The 24,198-nt window shown below is 41.0% G+C and overlaps 1 protein-coding gene across 1 annotated transcript in view; it reads left to right on the plus strand.

Annotated features, from left to right (window-relative positions):
- The window catches only part of KIAA0586 (KIAA0586 ortholog), a 170,600-nt gene that overhangs the window by 106,601 nt on the left and 39,801 nt on the right, over positions 1–24,198 (plus strand). The window contains exon 31 of the mRNA XM_075192980.1: positions 16,445–16,582. Within this exon, the coding sequence (XP_075049081.1) occupies positions 16,445–16,533 (89 nt within the window). The 3' untranslated portion in view covers positions 16,534–16,582. The remainder of the gene's footprint in view (positions 1–16,444; positions 16,583–24,198) is intronic.

The following is a 24,198-nucleotide window of genomic DNA, read 5'->3' on the forward strand; positions in this document are numbered from 1 at the left end:
GCTGCACCGCATTAGCGATTTTTGAGGTTTACGCGCCGCTCACTAAAATAATCTATAAATTGATTACAGCAAGAAAGGTAAGGATCTCAATGGCTGAAGGGCCAGGCAAGGCGGGTAATAGAAAGCCCAGTATGAGCGTATATAAATAGTTCTTTACATTTGCCATGCTCAGGATTCCTGAGATACAGAATGGTCATGGTACAGAATCCAGAGATCAATGTACAATCTTCAAGTAACCAGCCAGTAACCCAAAGTTCAGAAATAAACAGTCCTTAATACTTGCTAAGGTCAGGGTTCCAGAAATTCATGAGCGTGGTCAGAATTAGCCGAAGTCAAAAGCCAGGTATAACAAGATGAGTTTTACTAAATAACAGGGTGCTGGAAAACAGGAACTTGAAACCAAGAATAGCAAACCAAGAACTGCTATGATCCAGCAAAGTCCGATTGCAAGGTGTTAGTCATCAGGTTTAACAGCTCAGTTGCTTCTAGGGCATATGGTCCCCTTAGCGGTCACTGGTGGTGAAAATGCAGCACTGCAGCTAAGTGCAGGAAGGAGTCAGTCCGTTACAGTTGGGCCTCTTCAGGGAATTAGTGTAATCTTTACTATGAACTGAATTGACTGGGACTTGCCTTCACTGCTCAGCCAATCACAGCTAGCATGAAAAACCTCTTCTAAATGGCTGAGCGACTATTGCTGCTATCATCATCATCATCATCACCATTTATTTATATAGCGCCACTGATTCCGCAGCGCTGTACAGAGAAGTCAGTCACATCAGTCCCTGCCCCATTGGAGCTTACAGTCTAAATTACCTAACATACACAGGGAATTAGTGTAATCTTTACCAGTGAATGCTTGTGCTTTGGAACCACACAAATTGCATAGACAATATTTATTGGAAGACGATGAAATTACTTTAATAATTTATTATAATAAAAACAACACTAGAATATTATAAACACACAGTAAATACATGCAAGGTAGGTTCACCACATTATCTTTCTCTTAAACCACTAGCTTAAGGAGTTACAGTCACCTGGCTGTCCTCACATGACGACCCATGGATCTGCCAATGTATTGCACTGCTAGAGAACGGCAACTCAAAAACCAGCCACCCTGCAGCTTCCAGCCAACAATTCCCTGATTGAACATTATCTCCCCCCCTGGAGTTGCTCCTTATATCTAGGGTCAAATTTCCACGGTCTTTTCCCCTCCCTGGGCAAACCCCTGGCTCTCTCCCTCTTTATACATTGGTGGGTGCTGGATCAGGGGGTTGGAGGGGGGAGTGGACAGAAGCCCCCTACTGGGTCGCAGACAAAATGTCTGGACTAGTCCTATGGAGAACAATGGATACTAATTGTCCTTCCCAGACTTCCAAAGATAGGGTAGCAGTCAGCCCCTCCTAAAATAAACCCCTTACACTACTTTGTGATGTCACAGGGTCTCCAGCTGTTCCATGTTTCCTGTAGAGAAAGGAGGGGGAGAATGAATGTAGCTACAGCCCCCTCACCTGTATCCTGGAATCTCATCCTTGCCCAGAACGTACCTGGCTTCACTTTAAGGACAATGAATAACAGTTTCACTGCAATATCAACAATATACAATAAACAATATACATATTTACAATGAGCTACAATGTCCCCTTATCCACATTAGACACTGCAATTGTACTCTGTACTCTGAGCTGGGGAACAAAAGCAAGGGCTTTAAAAAGTACATGCTATATTAAGGTGTTATCAAACTTGTTTTGTTACATCTTTCTACACTAGCAATCAGCTCAATTCCTTCCCAGCACCCTCTGACCCCCTCTTTTCATTTGATCTCACAAATGAAAATGAAGTATCTACACTCATCTTATCTTCCTACTATACCTCCTGTTAATCCTATACCCTCACAAATAGGTAGATGCCTGTCCCCTGCGCTCATTCCACCTCTAATTAAAATCTGTAATCTATATGTCTCTATAGGTATCTTCCCATCATACAATCATGCAGAGATTACTCCTAATCTGAAAAAAGCAAAATTCTACCCAAACTCTCTCTCAAATTACCGTCCCATCTCTCAGCTCCCGTGCCCCTCCAAGCTTCTAGAGACTTGCCTACACTCGCCTCTCAAGCTTCCTTTCACCAAACAACCTATTGGATCCTTTTCATTCAGGCTTTCGCTTTCAACATTCCGCAGAGACTGCATTGACTAAGGTTGTTAATGATTTGATCACTGCTAAAACTAAAGGCCATTACTCTCTTCTAATTCTCATGGATCTCTCTGCTGCATTTGACTCTGTTGACCACTCTCTCCTCATACAAACGCTACAATCCCTAGGTCTTGAAGGCACTGTCCTATCCTGGTTCTCATTCTACCTATCTAATCGCTCTTTCAGTGTTAATTTCTTTAGATCCACCTCTGCTCTGCTTCCTTTATCAGTTTGAGTATCACAAGGCTCAGTCCTAGGTCCTCTGATGTTCTCTATCTACACCACTTCTCTTGGAAAATGAATGATAGCTATGCTGCCATAGCTATCATTCTTTAGAATATAGTGGATACATGATAGCTAGAACCTGATTGGTTGCTATGGGCAACACCTCCACATATCCTTTCCTTTCCTAGTGTTAATCCCATTGCACCCTTTGGAAATCAAATATTAATGACCTGTTTTATGTTTTATATTTTGCTTTTATTTATGTTAGTCCAACTTATGTTTCGTATCAAGGAGGTCAATTCTTATCTGTATTTGATTATACATATACTTGTCAGACTATGGGGTCTATTTATCAGATAGGGAAAGCCCTAAATCTTCCTATCTGTAAGACCCTCCTTCTGGAAGATAGCTTTCATTAGCGATTTCTTTCATCGGGTCTGTCCGACGAGGCTCCCCAAGCCTATTTAACAAGGACAGCAGCGGTACAAGTACTGCTGCTTTCCTCTGATTAGCCAGAATTATTAAAATAAAGCATTTTTTCCATTTATTTTTTAAATAGGGTATTGTTGTTTTTTTTCTATTTTCTTTACTCTCTTTTTTTTTTAAAATCAATTATTGTTTTTTTATTTGAATCTGTGGACTCGCGCATGTGCACTGGATATGGAAGCCCAGGCTTGGATACGTTGTATGGCAGGGCTGTTTTTAGCCTCAGTGTGGCCCTGTATAGAGCCTCTTTCTGTGCGTTAGAAGTGGTAATTCCTTTCCCCCTACAACCAGATTATAGAAATAGACTAAACAACTCGGAGGCAGAATTGTTTGGGTTGCACTGACCCTTTTTGTTTTGATCCCCCTGGTATCACATTTTTGAAGTTCCTCTGCTCTCCATCAGATCCATTTGCTCTCACAGGGAATCTTTGTGGGATGCACCAAATGGCAAATATTTAGCTTCAAGTCAGCCTGGCTCAGTGACATGGCCACTGTGTTGCTTACTGTAATGGGCAGTGCCTTTTACAAATAAACGTATCTGACAGATGCTGCTCAGTCCCTTTCATCTACATCTTGTACGTTTACACTGCTTGTAATGTAAACGGATGATCCTTTGTTCCTATTTTAGATGTGAAACAAAAATAGTTGATAGGAAATGAATGTCAAACAGAGAGCTGCAATTGGGGATATCAGTAAAATCAGGATGGTACTTAATTAAGTAAATGTTTAACACACATAGGTCCTGAGTCTTTAAGGAGAGTCAAGGCAAAAAAAAGGAGGAAGTTTGATGCTGGACAAATCATGTTACACTGCAAGGGGTGCAAATTAGTTTATTATTTTGCACATGTAGAAAATACTGTCTGCTTTGTCATGTAGCACACAAATACTAGATAGCATTATATTTTCACTGAAATTTAAAGTTGATCTAGGACATGCCCTATCCCAACTATAAGTCTGTCCCCACATTTTAGATTTACCTCTCCCTCCAATGCAACATGGTTTTGCCCAGGTGCAAAGTTACTCCTTTGTTATGCTTTACTCTTCTTAGTGATTCAGGCCCATAGAATTCACTTAAAAGAGAAATATACTCAATTACTGATTACATTATACAGTGCATAGACACTACACAGTGTAATCGCTATTTAGGTGTTGTAAACGCGTACTGCAGATTGTATGGTGTTTGGGGCATTGCATCCTGTTTTTTTCTGATATACTTGTTATTCACAGATTGTATTTTTTCTTGTAGCTTTGCAAGTTGCTATACATGCTGTGTGGTATTATATAAAACACGGTGGCTTAGTGGTTAGCACTTCTGCCTCACAGCACTGGGGTCATGAGTTTGATTCCCGACCATGGCCTTAACTGTGTGGAATTTGTATGGTCTCCCCGTGTTTGTGTGTGTTTCCTCCGAGTGCTCCGGTTTCCTCCCACAATCCAAAAACATGCTAGTAGGTTAATTATCTGCTATCAAATTGACCCTAGTCTGTCTGCGTACCTGTGGGTAGGGAATTTAGACTGTAAACTCTATTGGGGCAGGGGCTGATGTGAGTTCTCTGTACAGTGCTGCGGAATTAGTGGCGCTATATAAATAGCTGGTGAGATATATACATATATATATATATATATATATATATATATATATATATATAACATACCACATACATAAGAGAGCATCTGTGGGCTGGAAAATTATTCCATTACATTGTCAGCCTAGAAGCCATGGTCACTGTGGAAGAACAGGATATTAATCAAAATACACAGATAAGAGGGATACGAGGGTAAATCAAGTGTGTTTTGCTTTTAATACCAAGGCGTCTTTTTATTAAGTAGAGAAAAGATCTATATTTGGCGAAAACACAGAGATAGGACTTCTCCATATCTATCAAAGGCTACCACTGTGCAGATAAAAAAAACAATTCTTATTGATGGCTATTAATAAATTGGCGCCCAATCATTAATTCTGCAAATATTTTTAGATTTTGCCATGGGAGGCAAGGTTTTCAGTGTTCAACTTCCGATATTTAATTTTATCTTGACCAAGAAAACAATATTAATGGCTCATTAAAGTGCGGCTGTCACCTACACGCAATTTAGTTGGCTAAGCCAATTTCATAAGCCAATCAAGTCACTCAGGACTAAAGACATCACTGAGACTGGAGGCAGCTTGTGATAGGCTCAGTCCACAGAACAGTTCTACTGTTTAAAATACGGTCATAAGGGTAGATTGATCAAATCCCCCTAAAAGGGAAAGTGGAGGTGTTGCCTAGAGCAACCAATCAGATTCTAGCTTTCCTTTATCTAGTGTATTCTGATAGCTAGAATGTGATTGGTTGCTATGGGCAACACCTCACTTTTCCTTTTTAGGTTTGATAAATCTACCCCATTGATTAAAGTAAAGGGAAAATATATCTTTATCTAAAGCCAGGTATAACTTTTTACAAGTAGGACAAAAACGTGTTTAAAATGACCGAATTTTGTAAATTTCGGAGGCCACACTTCCACGTGTCAACCCTTATACCTCCAGTATCTTCCTTCAGGGTCTTCCATTCTGATTATACCAATTTCCTGCGTCAAAAACACCGAAGTGCATCAAGAAAATAAGGTTTGTGTAAGAAATTCCTGAGCATCCGACTCCTTATTTATTTATTTACGCCCTGAGCTACAAGTTGGATTCCCCTGGGCATGATCTTACCCCACAGAGCAGCTCTGCATCCAGATAGTGCTGTGATACTGTGAATGCCACAAATTACTTGCAGGAAAGAGGTCCACTGGCTCATAAGAAAGCAGTTAATCTCTGGTCTGCAAGGTGAAAGGCTAATTCACAGTGGTAATTAATACCATATTCCAAGATCAACAATAAGTGGCCACTCTATCAGCAACAGGATGGTATAACGTTTATTTTCATATATTATTATTATTTTTTATTGCTAAGGAGTAAACATCTGGGGCAGCCATTTTAGTTTGTTTTGCCTATATTTGTTGTGTAAAAAAACCTTTCTGCATGAGACTTGGTAACAGTGCTAATAAATTTCTGAGTAAAATGCCTTAGCTAATACTTTCATATAAAGATCATCTTTGCATTACGGGGTAATGGGTATTAACTGTATAGAACATTTTCTTCATAAACTATAATCATTGTACTCAGTTGCTGGCCTATGGTTTCTCAGTGGGCACTTTGCTGTCCAGTCCAATGCTCCCTTTTTCATTTTAATTTGCATATTACCTTCACAGGTTTAATAGTATTGACAAACTCACATATTTAGTATTGACAAACGCACATATGGTGCCTCTACACAAGACTCAGACTGAGAGATTCAATTAGATCAGGAACCTCTAAAACTAACATAAAATCTATTTTATATAAGGCGCGATTAATAACACTGACAAATATCAGATGAGCAGAAATTTGAGGTAAAGTTGAGAAGAGCAGGGATGATTTTTTTCCTGTGCATGTCAGACCGTATCAGTAAATCAAAAAATGGCTAATACATTTTGTTCTTGCAATGATCTGTATAGCAAATGTAAATCCATTATTGATGTCAAGTATCTCAGTTGGTCATGGTATGAACACTTTACCATATAAGTTTGTGAATTAGTAGCTTTTAGTGAAAAACAAACTATATGTCAGTTATAGTAGTTTTTTAGGGAGGCTAAACTACAGTAAAGTTCTCCAAACATTTTTATGACGCGTGACAAATTTGTTACCTCGCAGCGTTGGGGCCATGGTTTTGATTCCAACCAGGGCTCATTCCAGAGGCAGGCTGGGCTGGGGGCAATGGGGGCATTTGCCCCCTGGACCTGTCCCATAGTGGGCTACTTTGGGCTGAGTCACTGGGCCACCTGCATTTTTCTTCCATTAAAATGTTCCTAATCGGCTGCTGAGCTGAGTCTTGCCCCCCCCAGGCCAAAATTTGCCAACCCTTCCCTGGCTTTCTCTCTGTGGAGCTTGTATGTGTTCTTCGTGTTTGCTTGGATTTCCTCCGGGTGCTTCAGATTCCTCACACAGTGCAAACACATACTGTTAGTTAATTGGCTGGTAACAACATGGGCCCTAGTGGGCGCGTGTACTTGTGGTAGAGTATTTAGACTGTAAGCTCCAATGGGGCAGGGGCTGATGTGAATGAATTCTCTGTACAGCGCTACGTAATTAGTGGCGCTATATAAATAACTGATGATGATGATGATGGGACAGGGACTGACGATTAAATATTCTCCATACATCGCTGTGTAATATGGGGGTACTATAGAAATAAATGATAGAAATAAATATAAATAAATAAAACATTTCCAAGCATGATGCTATTCAGTCTAAGAATCTTACAGAGGGTTGCAAAGAAAAAAACCTTAAGGGGCCACCAGATAAACAGCGATTATTTAGGTCTGGTGTTGGCATCCACCGGCACGAGTGCTAGACGTGGCACGCAGACCACTTTTATTTGGCACACTGGAGCTCCACAGTTGCCTCCCCAAAGCAGCTGAAGATGCACGAAACGGAGCTGCTGCGCATGCACAGCATCTTCTCTTTGGCCATCTTAGGGCTGATCTAGTGAAGCAGCTCCCAGGTTTCGTTGTGGAAAGGAACACGTGTGTGCCGACACCAAAGGTGGCATGATAGGAATTGTGACACATTTATGTGGCATGATATGAATTGGGGGCACAACTGTGTGGCATTATATGAATTGGGGGAATAACTATGTGGCATAATATTTATTGGGGCCACTACTGTGTCAAAATATTAATTGAGGGTGCTACTATGTGGCATAATTTAAACTGGGGGCACTACTGTGTGGCACAACATGAATGTTTATTTGTTGGTCCTATGACTATTAATATTATTATGATATTAGCAACATAAAATAAGAAATAATGAAATGTTTATACATACAACTGGCACACCTGGGCATGACTAGATTTTAGCCAGCACACTGACAGAAAAAGGTGGGGTCAGTGATAAAGCAGGTGGAGTCAGTGATAAAGTAGGTAGAGTCAGTAATAAAGCAGGTGGAGTCAGTAATAATGCAGGTGGAGTCAGTAATAAGGCAGGTGGAGTCAGTGATAAAGTAGGTGGAGTCAGTGATAAAACAGGTGGAGTTAGTGATAAAACAAGTGGAGTTAGTGATGAAGTAGGTGGAGTCAGTATAAATTAGTTGTTTTTCTGTCATGTACCTCATATACCTAATTATTATTCCAGCTACGTCAAAACAAGGAAACAAGTATCCCTTTCCTGTCAGATAAAAGGCAGCTACTCAATATTGTACATGTACAACTTATTTGCTAACTGTTATTCAGCAGATTCTGGCAAATGAGTGCGTTCTGATATAAGAATTTAAGAAGAAGAAAACAGGAGAGAGCTTAGTTATGTGGTCATGATGAGCTACACTGACATCTGTAAAATTAGGAATGCAAGACTATCCCTGTTATATATAGGTATGAGATGACTTAACCCTATCACTGTTTCAACACCAGGCAGTTAAAAGTGATAAAATAAATGCTTCACATCCCTTCCTTGTGCTCATATTCTCCAAAATGGGCTGTGACTATGACATTTGTTCATTGGTCAAAAGGTGCTACACTAAGATTATTTTGTGTTGGAGTGGAGCGGTAGATTTGCTTACCAAGACAATGATTCATTAAGGCACGTACATGCCGATACCTGCTGTATTGTGCGTAAGATCGGTCTTCGCATGCCCAGAAACAAGCCATATGCCAGAGACCGCATTACTAGTGATGACGGATGTGTATGCATTCTAGAATATGTGTTTGCAATCAGGAACAACATTAAAGAATTATTTTAATAACATTCTAATAGATGTATTTTTTGGGGAAGAAGCGTTTTTTTAAATTTTTTAATGTTTTGTCATTAATGACTATATTATTGAATATCAATTGAATAGGCTTTTTTTTCTGTGCGTTCTTTTGTGGCTTGATATTTCACATATGTACTGGACGTATCCTGCGGTGCCTCATCTGTTAGAGCAGAGCGGACCTAGACCCTTAAGCTGGGTACACACTGCAGAATTGTCTGACCAATGTGTTAGCTACGATTGTACCAACGACTGGAAAAGCATGGCGATTCATACGTACACACTAGACATGTTTTAAAAGATTTACCCTCAGATCTGTGCTCTTTATCTGTCATAACTCACCTGAAAAGATCATTACTCTGTAAAATCTATAAAGATCCTAATTGTGAGTTCGTACACACAACAGGATTAGAACAAGATTGGAACGAGATTTTTAGTTCTGCTGAACCATCAAATGAAACGATGATGGGTTCTTTGGAACAATTATCATTCATTGTTTAACTGTACACACTTATGCGATATCGGCTGAACGGTCGTTTCTCGCTCGATTGACCCAATATTCGCCTGAAAACACTGTAGTATGTACCCAGCTTAATTCATCAACAGACTATCTTCATTTCTGATCCTTGTGGAAACAGAAGAAAAAAATATGAAAAAAAGTTGCCAAGATAGATGATATTGTTTATGACAAATATCAGCCTAAACTCTCACAAAAGCAGCAGAGTTCATGATTAAACCATTGCTCAGATTACCTCAGAGAAAGAGAAAACAAGATGGACGCCGGCTCCAGGATAATTTTTAGTGTTATGCTAAGATATTGTAGCTGGATTTCTCCCAAAATAAAGGTGGGAAGAGATGTGACATATTTTTAAAGGGTGTTACGTCCTCCTCATGTATAATTCCCCCTCTGCTATTTAAAGATGAACAGGATTATGACAATTTAATGGTAGATTTGCTCTAAAAGGTTTCCTCCACCAAGATGTACATTTTCTAAAAATTATTAGATTGAATTTTTCTGATCTTGTAGGACCCTCATTTTCATGTAAAACTTAAGTATTTCCCACATCTGTTTTGAATTTGTTTTTTTTTTACTTTTTCCACAGTGACGTAACACTTTTATTGTGTAAACAACATGGGGTTTTCACTTCTAGTGTGGAAATCTGTGCTTTGCAAATCATAAATTTTGACTGGTTAGGAATTAAAAGCACATTATACAGAAACAGTCAAAAGGAAACTTAATTAAAATGCTATTTGTTTACAATTTCACATTATTTGGCCCATAGGGTTTATTAGGGGGCTATTTGTTAAATGTGCAGTAACCACCACAACAGCCAATCAGCAATTAGCTTTGATTGATCTAGTGAAGGTTAGACAATGAGAGCAAATGCATTATTGGCTGCCATGTTAGTATATAACCCCCCTGTCTTATTAGGATATGACATTTTATTTATACTTCAGCAGGGCAAACATAATGGCAACTGTCATTTATTCATAATTCAGATATTCAGCAATAGAACCCTACAGATTCCAGGCTATGTGTGGAATAAGCTATGCACGTATGGCCTGCTAGCCAAAAATACAGCTTGTAAATCATTCTCCCATTATTAGCGAGTCAGCATCTTCTGGAACTGGTTAGAGTAGATGAGACATCATCCCTCAGCACCAAGACTGCAGAATGTCATTACAAGCAGCAAAGACTATCACTTTCCAAGATCTTTGAAATGATATCCACCCTTCTCATCTCATCCTATTCCCCTGCTATTTCTCTGCTTTTATGTGAAACTGAATTGTTCTACAAACACAGTTCTCAGTCCCTCCATATCTCACAACACAGTTGTTTATACTCAGTTAACCCCTCTGAAATGTATTTACAAAACAGAGTTTATTTGTTGAATCCACATGAAGAATATGAGTTGACTGCTTGCATTGTTGTGCATATACAGCTATTTTTTGGGCTGATTGGAATATCAGAAAGCAATCCAATTGTTAATTGTGTTCCAGTGATGTCACGGCTTCCTAGGTAGTTGATAGGCTGCGTTCATGACTACTGGTTAAGCCCAGAGGTGGAACAATGCATTGCTGAGCCCCATAGCAAACTTTCGTTAGGGGCCCAGCAATGCTGCTCTAGCCTTCCAAAATAGCAAAGTGGACTCTCTTCGGAGCATGTGCAGTCCAGCATATGCTCCCACTGCTCATGCATGGCTCATAAGAAGTCTCTACTCTGCTCTACTTAGTACTTTAACATGCGCTCAAGCTCGTTCCCAAGGAGCAGATCACCTGATCTCTGAGTTACACCCCTCCTTCCATGTACACAGTGGCAAAAGATGGGTTGAGTAGGTACTATCATGCTAGGAAGAGGAGCACTCCAAAGCCGTGGGCAGCATCACCATGCTGCCCACGTGCTCAGTGGTTAGCACTACTGGCTCAAAGCACTGTACTGTTCTCTGTACAGTGCTGCGGAATTAGTGGCGCTATATAAATAGCTGATGATTATGATGACAATGCTACGCAACATTATAGGCTTCATTTCGCATTAGGAGCAATGCAAAATAAAGAAACAAATTTGCACTTTGTCAAAACCATGTTGTACTGCAGGGGGTGGGGCAAATGTTGGGTAGGGTGTGTTCTACCTCAGCTCTAAATTGCAGTGTAAAAATAAAGCTGTCCAGGACTTGTGTTCTACATGCTAGTACAGCCGGAATGTTCCCTGCCTGCAAAAACATAAATAAATGCATTTGCACCCCTTGCATTGCAACATGGTTTGTCCATGAGAAAATCTGTGTTTTGTTGGGGGAGAGTGAGGTGCTGGATCGTCTGTGTGTGTGGGTGAGAGGACCTGTGAGGTGATTCCTACCTGGCGGAGGTTTCAGGTGTTTTAATGGCTGTACTTGGAGTTAGTTGCTGAAGATTTCCGTGGCAGAGTGCACAACTCCCACACCCACTCTGTGCAGCGAAAATCTACAACAAACCTTTTGTTTTGCTTTGCTTCTTATTCTAAATGAAGCCTTTTACATTATGTCATAGCTGCCTACTTACCCGGAATGTCTGGGAGACTCCCAAATGTCTGGGAGTTCTCCCGGATTCCTGGGATAGAAGGGCAACTTCCCGAATCCTGTCACTTCCTTAGTGACCTGAGCGGGGGTGGGCCTTAGTGACGCGATTCACAGAGAATTGCATTATCCTGGCCCCGCCCCCTGCTACAATAGGCCAAAAATTGTGCTATATTACAGAGGGGGCGGGGCCTAATGACACAATTCCAGTGCCCGTGCCCCCAGAGCAAATCACAGGTATGCACTATGTCATAGGACTTTGGTTACCATGTAGTCACATGACAATTAGCAAACTGTAAATCATTAATAGCAGCGTGAAGAAAACGAAGGAAAATAGAACACCATGGGGGTAGATTTACTAAAACGTATAAAACAGAAGTGGAGTTGTTGCCCATAGCAACCAATGTGCTTTTAGCTGTCATTTATGTAGTGCATTATAGAAAATGATAGCAATAATCTGATTGGTTGTTATGGACAACACCTCCACTTTCATTTTTAGATGTTTTAGTAAATCTACCCCCATGTGTCTTCTAACATATCATAAATTTGTCATGGGACTGCAGTTATATTTCACAGCAATTCTGATTTCAGGGATCTTACTAACCCCAAATCATGACTTTACAATTGAAAGTAAAGGGTTGAAAAGAAAAATGAAAAAATAACAAACAATTCTCCTCCTAAAACCTCTACTCTTTAGGGAAGGGCTCAATGGTTTATTCCGTTCATTAAATTGTGTGTGTTTCTGTAAAGAGATAAACTTGGCGCAGAACGAACACAAATGTGAAAACCATTTGCAGGTCCGTCAGCAACATGAACCCAAGGTTCTCATTTCAGGAAGTTCCCAATTTTCAGGCTAGATCAAATTGAATTAGTTTTGGTCTCAAGCCGTGAATGCATTCATTGAAGTGTGAGCAGAACTTGCCTCCACATAATCCTTCTATCAGTTTAAGCTAAAAACAGACCTTAATATATTATACCAGTAAGGTGACAAGATCATGCATATTCTATCCTATCTCTGGTATTTAATTAGATTGTGTGACAGATTATTATTCTCTAGCATGGGGACAGCAGGGTGATAATGGTTTGTGTCTCTGGATGAGTTATTTATTATTGAAGGAAAATGTCCCTGAATAGATCACAATTTTCCTCATCCTGTTCTTTACAAAAAGTCATTCTTTGGATTAGATTTTACAAACAGTCAGGACTGATCCATAATATTGTAACCACATAGTTAACCTACGGTGAGAATCGGTTGTCAAGGGGTTTAATGTTCTATATTTCTACTGAGCCTATTTTGTATTGCTACCGAGTGTGGAGGTATAAAGTCCTGCACAGGTCTGATGACATTGGGCAATATAGAGCTGTGTCGTAATATAATAAAATATAATGATCATTTCTTGTTGAATTGGCAGTGTTAAGCGTTTGCTAAATTCATTGCTTTATTTTTGTGGCTTCCTTCCCTATTCTCACCAATGGCTTTATAATACCTAGAGGTTTTATTTATTTTGAATGCCCATGGAGACCACGCAAAGCTGCTCTTTGAATACATTTGTTTCCATGAGCAGAGCTGCGCTGTATTGTATCCAAGGGCTATGGAACTTTCTTTGATAAATATATAGCTAAAGTCTTGGTGACAATCGCAGAGAGAAGCCATAAAGTTAAAGCAATCTATCAAGCAAACGCTGCAGGATGGTATGTACAGAGCAATATGTTAAAGTAGTATGAAGGTGAAGGCTTATTGGTAACCTGGTATTTCCATTTTCTGCCCCAGAATCAATGTAGGAAATGTGAGTTTTCTTCCTTCCTGCCATACATTAAATTAGATGTGCCAAGCCTAGTAATGTATGTAATAATAATAATTATTAAATAATAATTATTGGTGGCTTAGTGGTTAGCACATCTGCCTCACAGCACTGGGGTCATGAGTTTGATTCACGACCATGGCCTTATCTGTGTGGAGTTAGTATCTTCTCCCTGTGTTTGCGTGGGTTTCCTCCGGGTGCTCCGGTTTCTCCCACACTCCAAAAACATACTGGTAGGTTAGTTGGCTGCTATCAAAACTGACCCTAGTCTCTCCCTGTCTGTCTGTCTGTCTGTGTGTGAGTGTATGTCTATATTAGGAAATTTAGACTGTAAGCTCCAATGGGGCAGGGACTGATGTGAATGAGTTCTCTGTACAGCTCTGCAGAATAAGTGGCGCTATATAAATTGATGATGATGATGATTAAACTGACAACAATTGTCTTTTTCTCTGTGGTCCATACTAGCACAAATATTTCTATATGATCGTGTAAAGGAGGTGTTAGCTCTCCCTCTGCCTGTACATTACACTCCTTACTACTCGGCTTGGGTTTGAAAACCCCCTCTACAGCTAAACCCAACTAAGATAGATGCAATCATTTCACACTCCCTTAGCTCATTAGCTTGATCAAGGTGCACTTGACTTCAAGTTTGCCTAAGAACAAAGGGACGCATTCAGGTTATTCTCATTATAAATACAGGCCACAAATATCTATATTCCCAGGGATCCTCTACCAATGTATATATTCCAGCTGCCTGTTCCCCAGACTAATTTTTATAATGGGTTACCTGCCAAAGGTCAGCGACTGATTATAAGATTTAAGCTGCGTCCATCTACTTCAAAGCCTGCGGCATTAATATCATGCTACTCTTTCTCATTATGTCTGCTTGACTCTCTTGTTGTTGACCTGGGCAGTGTCAGATTTCATACATAAGAGGCCTGCCTCGATCAATAGCCATCCATGACTAAATGCAGCGCAGTCCCGTTTGTCTCTGTCTAGATCTAGACTGGGAGCTCTCACATCTCTGCTTGCATAGAGTTTTCCTCCTCTGGTCTAGAAACTTTTAGTTGATCCTCAGTTAAGACAGGACTTTCTCAAGGTCATGGTCGAATATGGAAGCACCATTACCGGCAAGGAGTATTTCCTGCCGCTAATTGCTTGAAATTTACATCTCATTACATGTGTGGTCCAAACACTGTAGGGAGGAGGTTGTTATCTAGAATAGATTATGCAAATTTGTTTATCTGGCTAATTAAAGCAATATATTAAATTTGCAAGTAGTTTAATCCTTTCCTCATGAGCAGCGGGGTGCAGGGAAATATCCTGTAAATACATTTGTGTTTAATCTGTTTTCCTGGCAGCTAACTACACTCCTGAGCTGTCTGTCCTGACATGGGAGACGTCATAACATATATATATATATATATATATATATATATATATACACACACACACAAACACATATATATTTATCATTCTTGATTATGAAATATACTTGGACTAATGGGAACCAATCGCCATGAGCTGATAGTAATTACCATTATTATTATTAGTTTAAAGTCTGTATAATGTAAATATGCTGAGAGCGATTATTTGTATAAGCAATTAAATGGGATCATATTTAAACCTTCAATTTAAAATTGAGGGACTATTTTAAGTATAAGAAATAAAAGGTCAGGGACTGGCAGCCCTTTGATGTTGAACCTGCTGATGGATGCTTTGGTTGTACAGTATTGATGATGTCATGAAGCTCTGGAAAGTAACATACAAAAACATACAAAATAGCATTATTGCTGGGACTCACCCACAACATTGTAGAGTACAATTGGTGATACTTTCACTTGCCATTACCATTCAAGGCTAAAGGAAAAGAATACACAATAAAATAAACAGCTAGGACTTAATAATGTTGTAAAATGGAGACCCCCATGTTAATCTTCCTTCGCCACAAGCTTATAAGTGGGAAAAGTGGGACCTGTGAACCAAAAAAAATTATTAAAATAAAAAAAACCAGTTGGCGCTATCTTAGCTGCTTCACAATGTTCTGGGAAGCACAGTCGTCTGTAGGCGCTATGGTTGGTGTGGAAGCACAGTCGTCTGTAGGCGCTATGGTTGGTGTAAAACATATGGGGGTATATTCTCTAAAAGGGCAGGACACAGGCTTAGCTTGGCACTGACGGCATAAATCAGAAGCTCACATTAAACCCCAGTATTCTACTACTAGTGATTGTATTGATATATAGCTCTACTTACATGTCTCAGAAGATCAAAGAGACAAGACCAGGGCTTGTCTGGGTCAACTGGATTCTTCAGCTGAAGGCCTTGATAACCTGCTAATTGGTGGATAACCCACTCTGATTATAGCCAACACCATGCTGGCATCATGTCAATGGCAACCCTTTCTGACATTACCCACAGACATACCAAGCTTCGGTCAACACAAAGACTAATGGCATAGTTATACTAATGTATAAATCTACCCTCTTGACAAAGTTTTAAAAGACAAACAATGTGGTAGATTATTTTAATATGACATCAAAGACAAGTCCATTTTGTAAGTATTTTTATCCCCCTCGCACTTAACAAGCAGAATGTTTCCATGAGGATAAGCCTGGACTTCATCCTTGTGGATCTTCAACGCACAGCTGAACCGTTTTCTTGATAAATCTATATTGCCTAAGACTCAAGTTTTGCTCAATGACTCCTTAAGCCTTAAGATCTCAAATTAAAGACCATTGATTACTTGATGTTTAGAGACTTCTGAACTCAGACATCAGGGAATATAATATATAATATATGTGTGACTGCTCCTCATGACTCATACTATTAATTGATTACTTGTTCCTGCATAACAAAGGAATCTGCTCTCTCCATTATGCCAGGCTACATCCAATTACCTGGTCGAGTCACATTGTGGAATATCTCTGATTGGATGGAGCTCAGGATGCTCCCTGGGATCATGGAGACTTAACTATTCTTGATCCTACCAAACACCAGGAAACTGTGGAAGAGATAGAACTGTAAGTGCCCCTTCCCGCATCACAGTACATCCCCTCCTCCCTTATCACAGTACATCCCCTCATTCAATAAAGTAAATGCCCCCCTTCCTCATCACAGTACATCTCCTCCTCCCTTATCACAGTACATACCCTTCCTCAATAAAGTAAATGCCCCTCCTCCCTCATCACAGTACATCCCCTCCTCCTTTATCACAGTACATACCCTCCCTCAATAAAGTAAATTCCCGCCTCCCTCATCACAGTACATCCCCCCTCCCTCATCACAGTACATCCCCTCCTCCTGCATCACAGTATATCACCTCCTCCCTCATCACAGTAAATTCCCCCCTCCCTCATCACAGTACATACCCTCCCTCATCACAGTAAATGCCCCCCTCCCTCATCACAGTATATCCCCTCCTCCCTCATCACAGCACAAACCCCCCTCATCACAGTAAATGCCCCCGCCCTCATCACAGTTCATCCCCTCCTCCCTCATCACAGTATATCCACTCCTCCCTCATAACAGTAAATGCCCCTTTCGTCATCACAGTATATCCCCTCCTCCCTCATCACAGTACATACCCCCCTCATCACAGTAAATGCCCCCTCCCTCATAACAGGACATCCCCTCCTCCTCAGCACAGTACAAACCCCCCTCATCACAGTAAATGCCCTCCTCCCTCATCACAGTACATCCCATCCCATCCCTCATCACAGTAAATGCCCTCCTCCCTCATCACAGTACATCCCATCCCATCCCTCATCACAATAAATGCCCCCTCCCTCTGCACAGTACATCCCATCCCATCCCTCATCACAGTAAATGCCCTCCTCCCTCATCACAGTACATCCCATCCCATCCCTCATCACAATAAATGCCCCCTCCCTCTGCACAGTAAATGCCCCTTCCCTCATCACAATAAATGCCCCCTCCCTCATCACAGTACATCCCATCCCATCCCTCATCACAGTAAATGCCCTCCTCCCTCATGACAGTACATCCCATCCCATCCCTCATCACAGTAAATGCCCTCCTCCCTCATCACAGTACATCCCATCCCATCCCTCATCACAGTAAATGCCCCCTCCCTCTGCACAGTAAATGCCCCTTCCCTTATCACAATAAATGCCCCCTCCCTCATCACAGTACATCCCCTCCTCCTTCATCACAGTAAATGCCCCCTTCCTCATAACAGTACATCCCCTCCTCCCTCATCACAGTAAATGCCTCCAATTAGCTTACCTTGTACTTGACGCAATACAGTGGCTCCCAGACACTGATAGACTGGGTGCATGCCGCACAGTGATGATGTCACTGCAACAAGCCGCACGCTCCCAGCCTATCAGTGTCTGAGAGCCACAGCATTGTGGAGGGATGCAGAGTCACAGCGGTCAGACTAGGGGGCACAGACAGATGGAGGGGTCCCATAATCTGTCTGGGCCCGTTACACCTGTACCGCCTGTACCCCCCTGATGGTGGCCCTGCCCTCCATTATGACAATAACAACAGCCATACTCAATGTTAACTTGTAAATTAAACCCCGGGGTTAAAGCAACAACTATATTTTCCATATGGAAGTCCTGCAAGCTTATACTCACATGTACCCACAATAAACGGCTTTGCAAAATTATAGGAAAACAGATCCTATAAAAACTTCAGTGAGTGCTATCAGATTAAGAAAATTAAACCTGTTTTATTCTAAGAATAAGCATTTTTATTAGTTCAATAATATTTGACAATTTTTGTTTTACTTTTAAACTAACTTAGATTGTTAACATAAAGTTTGATTATTTTCAACAATCGGTGGTCTTGGTACTTACGATTGTTGGGCAGCACGGTGGCTAAGTGGTTAGCACTTCTGCCTCACAGCGATGGGGTCATGAGTTCAATTCCCGACCATGGTCTTATCTGTGTGGAGTTTGAATGTTCTCCCTGTGTTTGCGTGGGTTTCCACCAGGTGCTCTGGTTTCCTCCCACATTCCAAAAATATACTAGTAGGTTAATTGGCTGCTATCAAAATTGAAAAATTGACCCTAGTCTGTCTCTCTCTGTCTGTCTGTGTGTGTGTGTTAGGGAATTTAGACTGTAAGCTCCAATGGGGCAGGGACTGATGTGAATGAGTTCTCTGTACAGCACTGCGGAATCAGTGGCGCTATATAAATAAATGATGATGATGATCTCTGATGGGTTGCATCTGTAATCATCTATTAGTGCTGAAGGATCAGATATAAAGCTTGCAATGATTGGACGGTCACTGCTCTCTTCCAATCATTCCCTGGTCTTTCTCGTGGTGTATCGGATCCTCCAGGACACAGAGATGACAAAGTTTAGTTCAAAATATAGCTGTAATCCTGGAAGTTGTTTGCCCCATATTGAGTGATGCCCTGTTATCCATTAATGCTGCCACTTACTTGATAACAATTTTGACTTCTAAATGAATATCTGCGACTCTGTAACTAGTAAAACAGAAGCAAATCCCCATTTGCTGTGTTCCATCCCTAAGCAAACCTTTTAGCGTTTTATAAATCAGAAGAAGATGTCAGCAGTAAATGCTTTTGCACTTTCCAATAAGTGTAATTTTATACTGTGTTAAAAGATTTCTAATGTCTGTTCATATAGTTACACGCAGTGAATATAATTGCATGCAGTGTATTGCTGTTGGGGCTGCTGTAAATGAGGGTATTGTACGTTTCACTGCCAAACAATAACACTCTGGACAAAGGATTTACTTACTGCTGCTGATCAGCACAGAGGTTCAATGGAGAGCCAGCAAGCAATGACACGCGTCCCCAGAATGAGAGGCCCTCTTTCATTTATTGTCATAGAATTAGTCATACAATATAACAAGTAACCCCTGGCTGTCCGAATAATGAGGCGCGTGTCTTAAAACGACTTGCTGTGTTCTACAGATAGATTTTATTTAGGGAACAAAATAATGCTAATGTGCATCTGTGATGGGGATGAACTCTATAGGACAGTGACAGTATGGGACCTATTTTTCAATAGGCCCCTTTCTCCAGCGATAAGGCTGATATTTTTATCTCTACTTATTATGGTGATAAAAAAAATCCATTATCGCTGCAGTTTAACTAAAATATTGCTGGGCAGCGCCAGCTAAGCGATACTCAGGTGCCCCCAGTGATAGTCCCAGAGTGGTAAAGGTTGGTTCATCACTTAGCCAGGCCAGTCTCCATAGATGTGCGCATGTGTGAGCCAGCTAGCTATCTGTCCACCCCCTAGGTAGACACTGCTGGGCATGACCCCCTACAGTTCCACCACCGGTAACCTGTTTAATTAGTTTTAGCCATTTCACACTTTAAAATGTTGATATCTGTGTCTAATACCACTTTCAGCAGCGGCGCACGGAGGATTGTCGGGGGGGGGGGGGTTTCCCCCCGCCGACCCAAACCCCCCCCCCAAAAAAAAACCAAGAGAGAGCTGCTGCAGCTCCGTTTCGCCAGCGCTGTCCTATACAGCAGCCACGGCGCTGTCTAAGAAGCGTCTGCGGCGGTGCTGTATATAATACAGCACCGCCGCGGACGCTTCTTTGACAGCGCCGCGGCTGCTGTATAGGAAAGTGGCCACTTAGTTAGCGCAGGGGGGGTTTCTAGAGACTCAGAAACCCCCCCTGCGTGCGCCACTGTTCAGATTGCCACCCCGGCTATATCCCAGGTATATGAACCCAGGATATTGATCCTCCGACCCTGACAAATACCCGGGTAGACCGTCTGCCCGAGTCTCCATAGCAACATCACAAGAGGCGCTCTGATTGGCTCCTCTTGTGATGTTTTTTTTTTTTAAACTTTTGAATAGGTGTCGGTGAGACCCGGGTTGAAAAAATATAGGCGAATGGGTCCGATATCCACGCACACGTAGTCTCAAAAAAGATCAGCGCAAACACAGATCCAAGCAAAAGCAATCAAATAATTTTCGGTTGAGCTGGAAAATCCAGTTGGCCCTTGACCGTTCTCTTCCACCTGGATGGGATCAGACAGTTCGGCCGGACCTAGCTGAAACATGGATGGACAAATTGGTTCCCAATGCAAAGAATCTTACACGGCAATATTATTTTCGGCTAGCCCTTTTTGTTGTGTGAGGTACGAAATGGAAAAAAAGGCCGCCTACAGAAAACCATGAAACAGGCATTAGAAGAGACAGACTAGATGGATAAGTCTGGTTCTTTCCTGCTGTCAAATTCCATGTTTATATTACAACAATTAGGCATCTCTTGATTGATGAACACCGTAAAGAGCCTTCCATACGTCAGCTAGAAGCAGTTGAGGGTTTTCCTGGAAAGTGCAAATCATTGTAATGATGTACACCATTTGTCTTTAGATGTTCATCATTGTGGGAAGCATAATAGAACTGTCTAAATAATGTGCGTTTATTGTATAAGCTACCGCTCGCCCTGCTAGTGCCTGTCACCTCACAATACGGAAGGTTGGAGCATTTGCCCTGAAGTATGGGTAACAAAAGAATACTTGGCAGAGCTATTACAGTGGATTACTTTGCAGATTACATCTTTTCAACCAACAAACAAAAAAGTTTATTCTCGCGTTTAAAGATATATGTTATAGCTTGAAAAAAATAAGATCTTAAGCTCATCAATTATTTTGTACTTGCGAGCTTTACAGATTATCTCTTTAAAATAAGGAGGATCAGCTAAAAGAAAATATCTCAGCATATTTTCAGCTTCCAAAGTCGCATTTTAAACCGTATTGTTATTTTTGTTAATAATGTAAACAGTATTATGTCTGCAAGCCTGGGTAGAGATAAGTGGGGCAAGCTGTCCCGGTGTCTTCTGTGTTATATAGTGCTGACACTGACACTCAGCACTTTACAATATGAGCTAGCAGGCTGCGCAGCACTAAAACCGGGATTAATTCTGCAAACATGACGGCGAATACGAGATGGGGCGTCAGTGGCAGACAATGTCAGACCACGGCAGGTGGATTAAAATGCAAATGTGCATGTTTGTAAATTCTATCTGGATTCTTAACAGGAACAGAGCAATGGGAGTCAAGGTATCATGCCTCTTAACCAATCTGCAATGGGCAGCAAATTTAGAAATTGAAGGCAAAAACTGACCTCAGCTCTGATCTCACCTAACATGAGAATGGCGGCACATAGCGGTGACATTGGCTAGAGCTGCTGATATCTTTTAAAGATCAGCAGGTGTTGAATTTGAACATTTTGGAAGGGAGGCTCGTGATCACAAATATACAATTGCCAGAACTGTTGGCATGACCTGTAGGCTTTTTATAGAGTCATTGTGCTCTCACCCTGAAAAGCGTGAGCGTCGCACTAATTATGTGAAGCGTGCCAGGGCTGCCAGCTTGTATCAATGTTCGCTTCCATCTGTCCATTCAGATTGGTAAAAAACAAGATGGCACAAACACATTACTACAGAAAGCAACTGGCAAAATCTTAACTTCAGGGGGAAACAAAATGACACCTTTTGTAAATCATCCTGGCAATGAACTGGGAGCTGGGAACTTTTCCATTTTTCATCAGCACAAGAGAAATTTTGAGGTACGTGCGTATACAGGGGCTGGAGGGCAGGGACTCGATTAGACGTTGACACATATGGATATACGCCTTTCAGGAGGGTTATATCTTGCGGGTGCTGGAGAGCTGGTGCAAATATACACACTGATGATGACTGTCTAGCAGACCATGTAGCTGTTTTAAGCTCCAATGGGGCAGGGACTGATGTGAGTGAGTTCTCTTTACAGCGCTGCAGTATTAGTGGCGCTATATAAATAGATGATGATGATGATATCTACCGTGTAGACTTTGCAGCTGACAGCTATGTACCATGGGTGCCAGACACTTCCCCTTATGTAATAAAATGTTGCATTATTACAAATATGCAGCAACCCATAGCAAATAAGCACATGCTAGCATTAACCAATCTAGTCAAGGTTAAATTAATGAAAGTAAAGAACTGATTGGTTGCCACATGTTACAGTAGATGTATTATTTTTATTGTTTCAGTAAATAAACCATTTGACTTGGAATATATGCATCAGCATAGAGTAGAAATTGGGTTGCAAGTCAGTTTTTTCTGGAAAGAAGTCCTACCCTTAATTTAATCTATTTTTAATAATGTACTTCCTATGCATCGGGCCTCTGATATATAGGAGGGAAGATGCCTATCTCCAATATTGATAGCAGCCAGATGTACAATTACATCCCACTCACGTCCCTCACTCCCCGCTCCAGTAACATATATTAATCAAATGTGGTTTATATTGAAGAGGAAGAAGCTCTCTGCATCCTTTTATAAAAACATCCTCATTGTCTGGGATGTCGACAGTACGACTCCAAGACATCTATATTATACGTTCTCAGGCATGGTTCTAGTTATACCAGAGGATGATTCTCTTGTTTATTTGTGGTTGATAGTTAAATTGAAATTTAAAGAGAAATTGCCTCTCAGAAATGACGTTGTCTGTGTAAAGGGGATATGTGACCATCTCAATTATTTTGGGGATTGCACTTATTGGAAAGCCCTTTTATGATAGAATAACAGCAGACGTCCTACCTGTGGGATTATAATATTCCAGAAGAATCTGAAATTAGATCTTGCTCAGAGCCGGATTAAGATCCCATGGGGGCCTAGACAACATACTGGTTTGGGCCCCCTTGTCAACTTGGTTTGTAATAAAAAGCAACAACATAAAAATAGGTTAGGATAATTTAAGTCCTTCAGTGCTCACTGGGGCCTAGGTGGGAGTCTACTGAGTCTAATGGGTGATCCAACTATCGTCTTCCTGCTTGTGTGTGGAGTCCAATTTGCTAGTTGGATTTATCTTCCCTATAATACAAATACCACAGGCTGGTCAAGGGGTGGCTGCTGGTTATGCCGTTTACCCCATTAAGGGGGTAACTGTATATTGAAACAGATTTAGGGAGAGAATAGCCTCTCAGCCTCTTCCTCTCTTAGGCATGTCTCTGATTCCAAAGCTGTCCCAACCACTGAGTTTACCTGTGGGATGCACATTATGGTGATCAAAAGCAATGTGAATGTGATACTGTCAAAACTAACTAAAACTTTAATATACAATGAGGGAAGTTTAAAAAAACCTGTCAACATCGGTTAAGGATTGCTTCCATAGACTACACTTCTCTATGTCAATAGAAGGTATCACCATGGCTGCATTAGACAGAAATGGAATATTTACCGCCACCTGGTTTAGTCGGCTAACCGTGTAAGAATCGGACACAAATATTCAGGCGCTAGTAAACAGATTATCTATGTCTCTCTCTCTCTGTCTGTGTGTGTGTATGTTAGGGAATTTAGACTGTAAGCTCCAAAGGGGCAGGGACTGATGTGAGTGAGTTCTCTGTACAGCGCTGCGGAATTAGTGGTGCTATATAAATATCATGATGATGATGATTATCTGAACTGCTGTTCTCAGTAGCAGGAAACTGCAGCCTTTATATGAATGCAAATAATATATATATATATATATATATATAATAATATAATACCCTGCGGCTATGTTAAATCTATAGCAAGTGATACAGTTGGCTAATTGTTGAATGTTTCAACAGACATCATCATCATCATCACCATTTATTTATATAGGGCCACTGATTCTGCAGCGCTGTACAGAGAACTCACTCA

The sequence above is a fragment of the Mixophyes fleayi genome, chromosome 12 (genome assembly GCF_038048845.1).
Source record: "Mixophyes fleayi isolate aMixFle1 chromosome 12, aMixFle1.hap1, whole genome shotgun sequence".
Classification (NCBI taxonomy): domain Eukaryota; kingdom Metazoa; phylum Chordata; class Amphibia; order Anura; family Limnodynastidae; genus Mixophyes; species Mixophyes fleayi.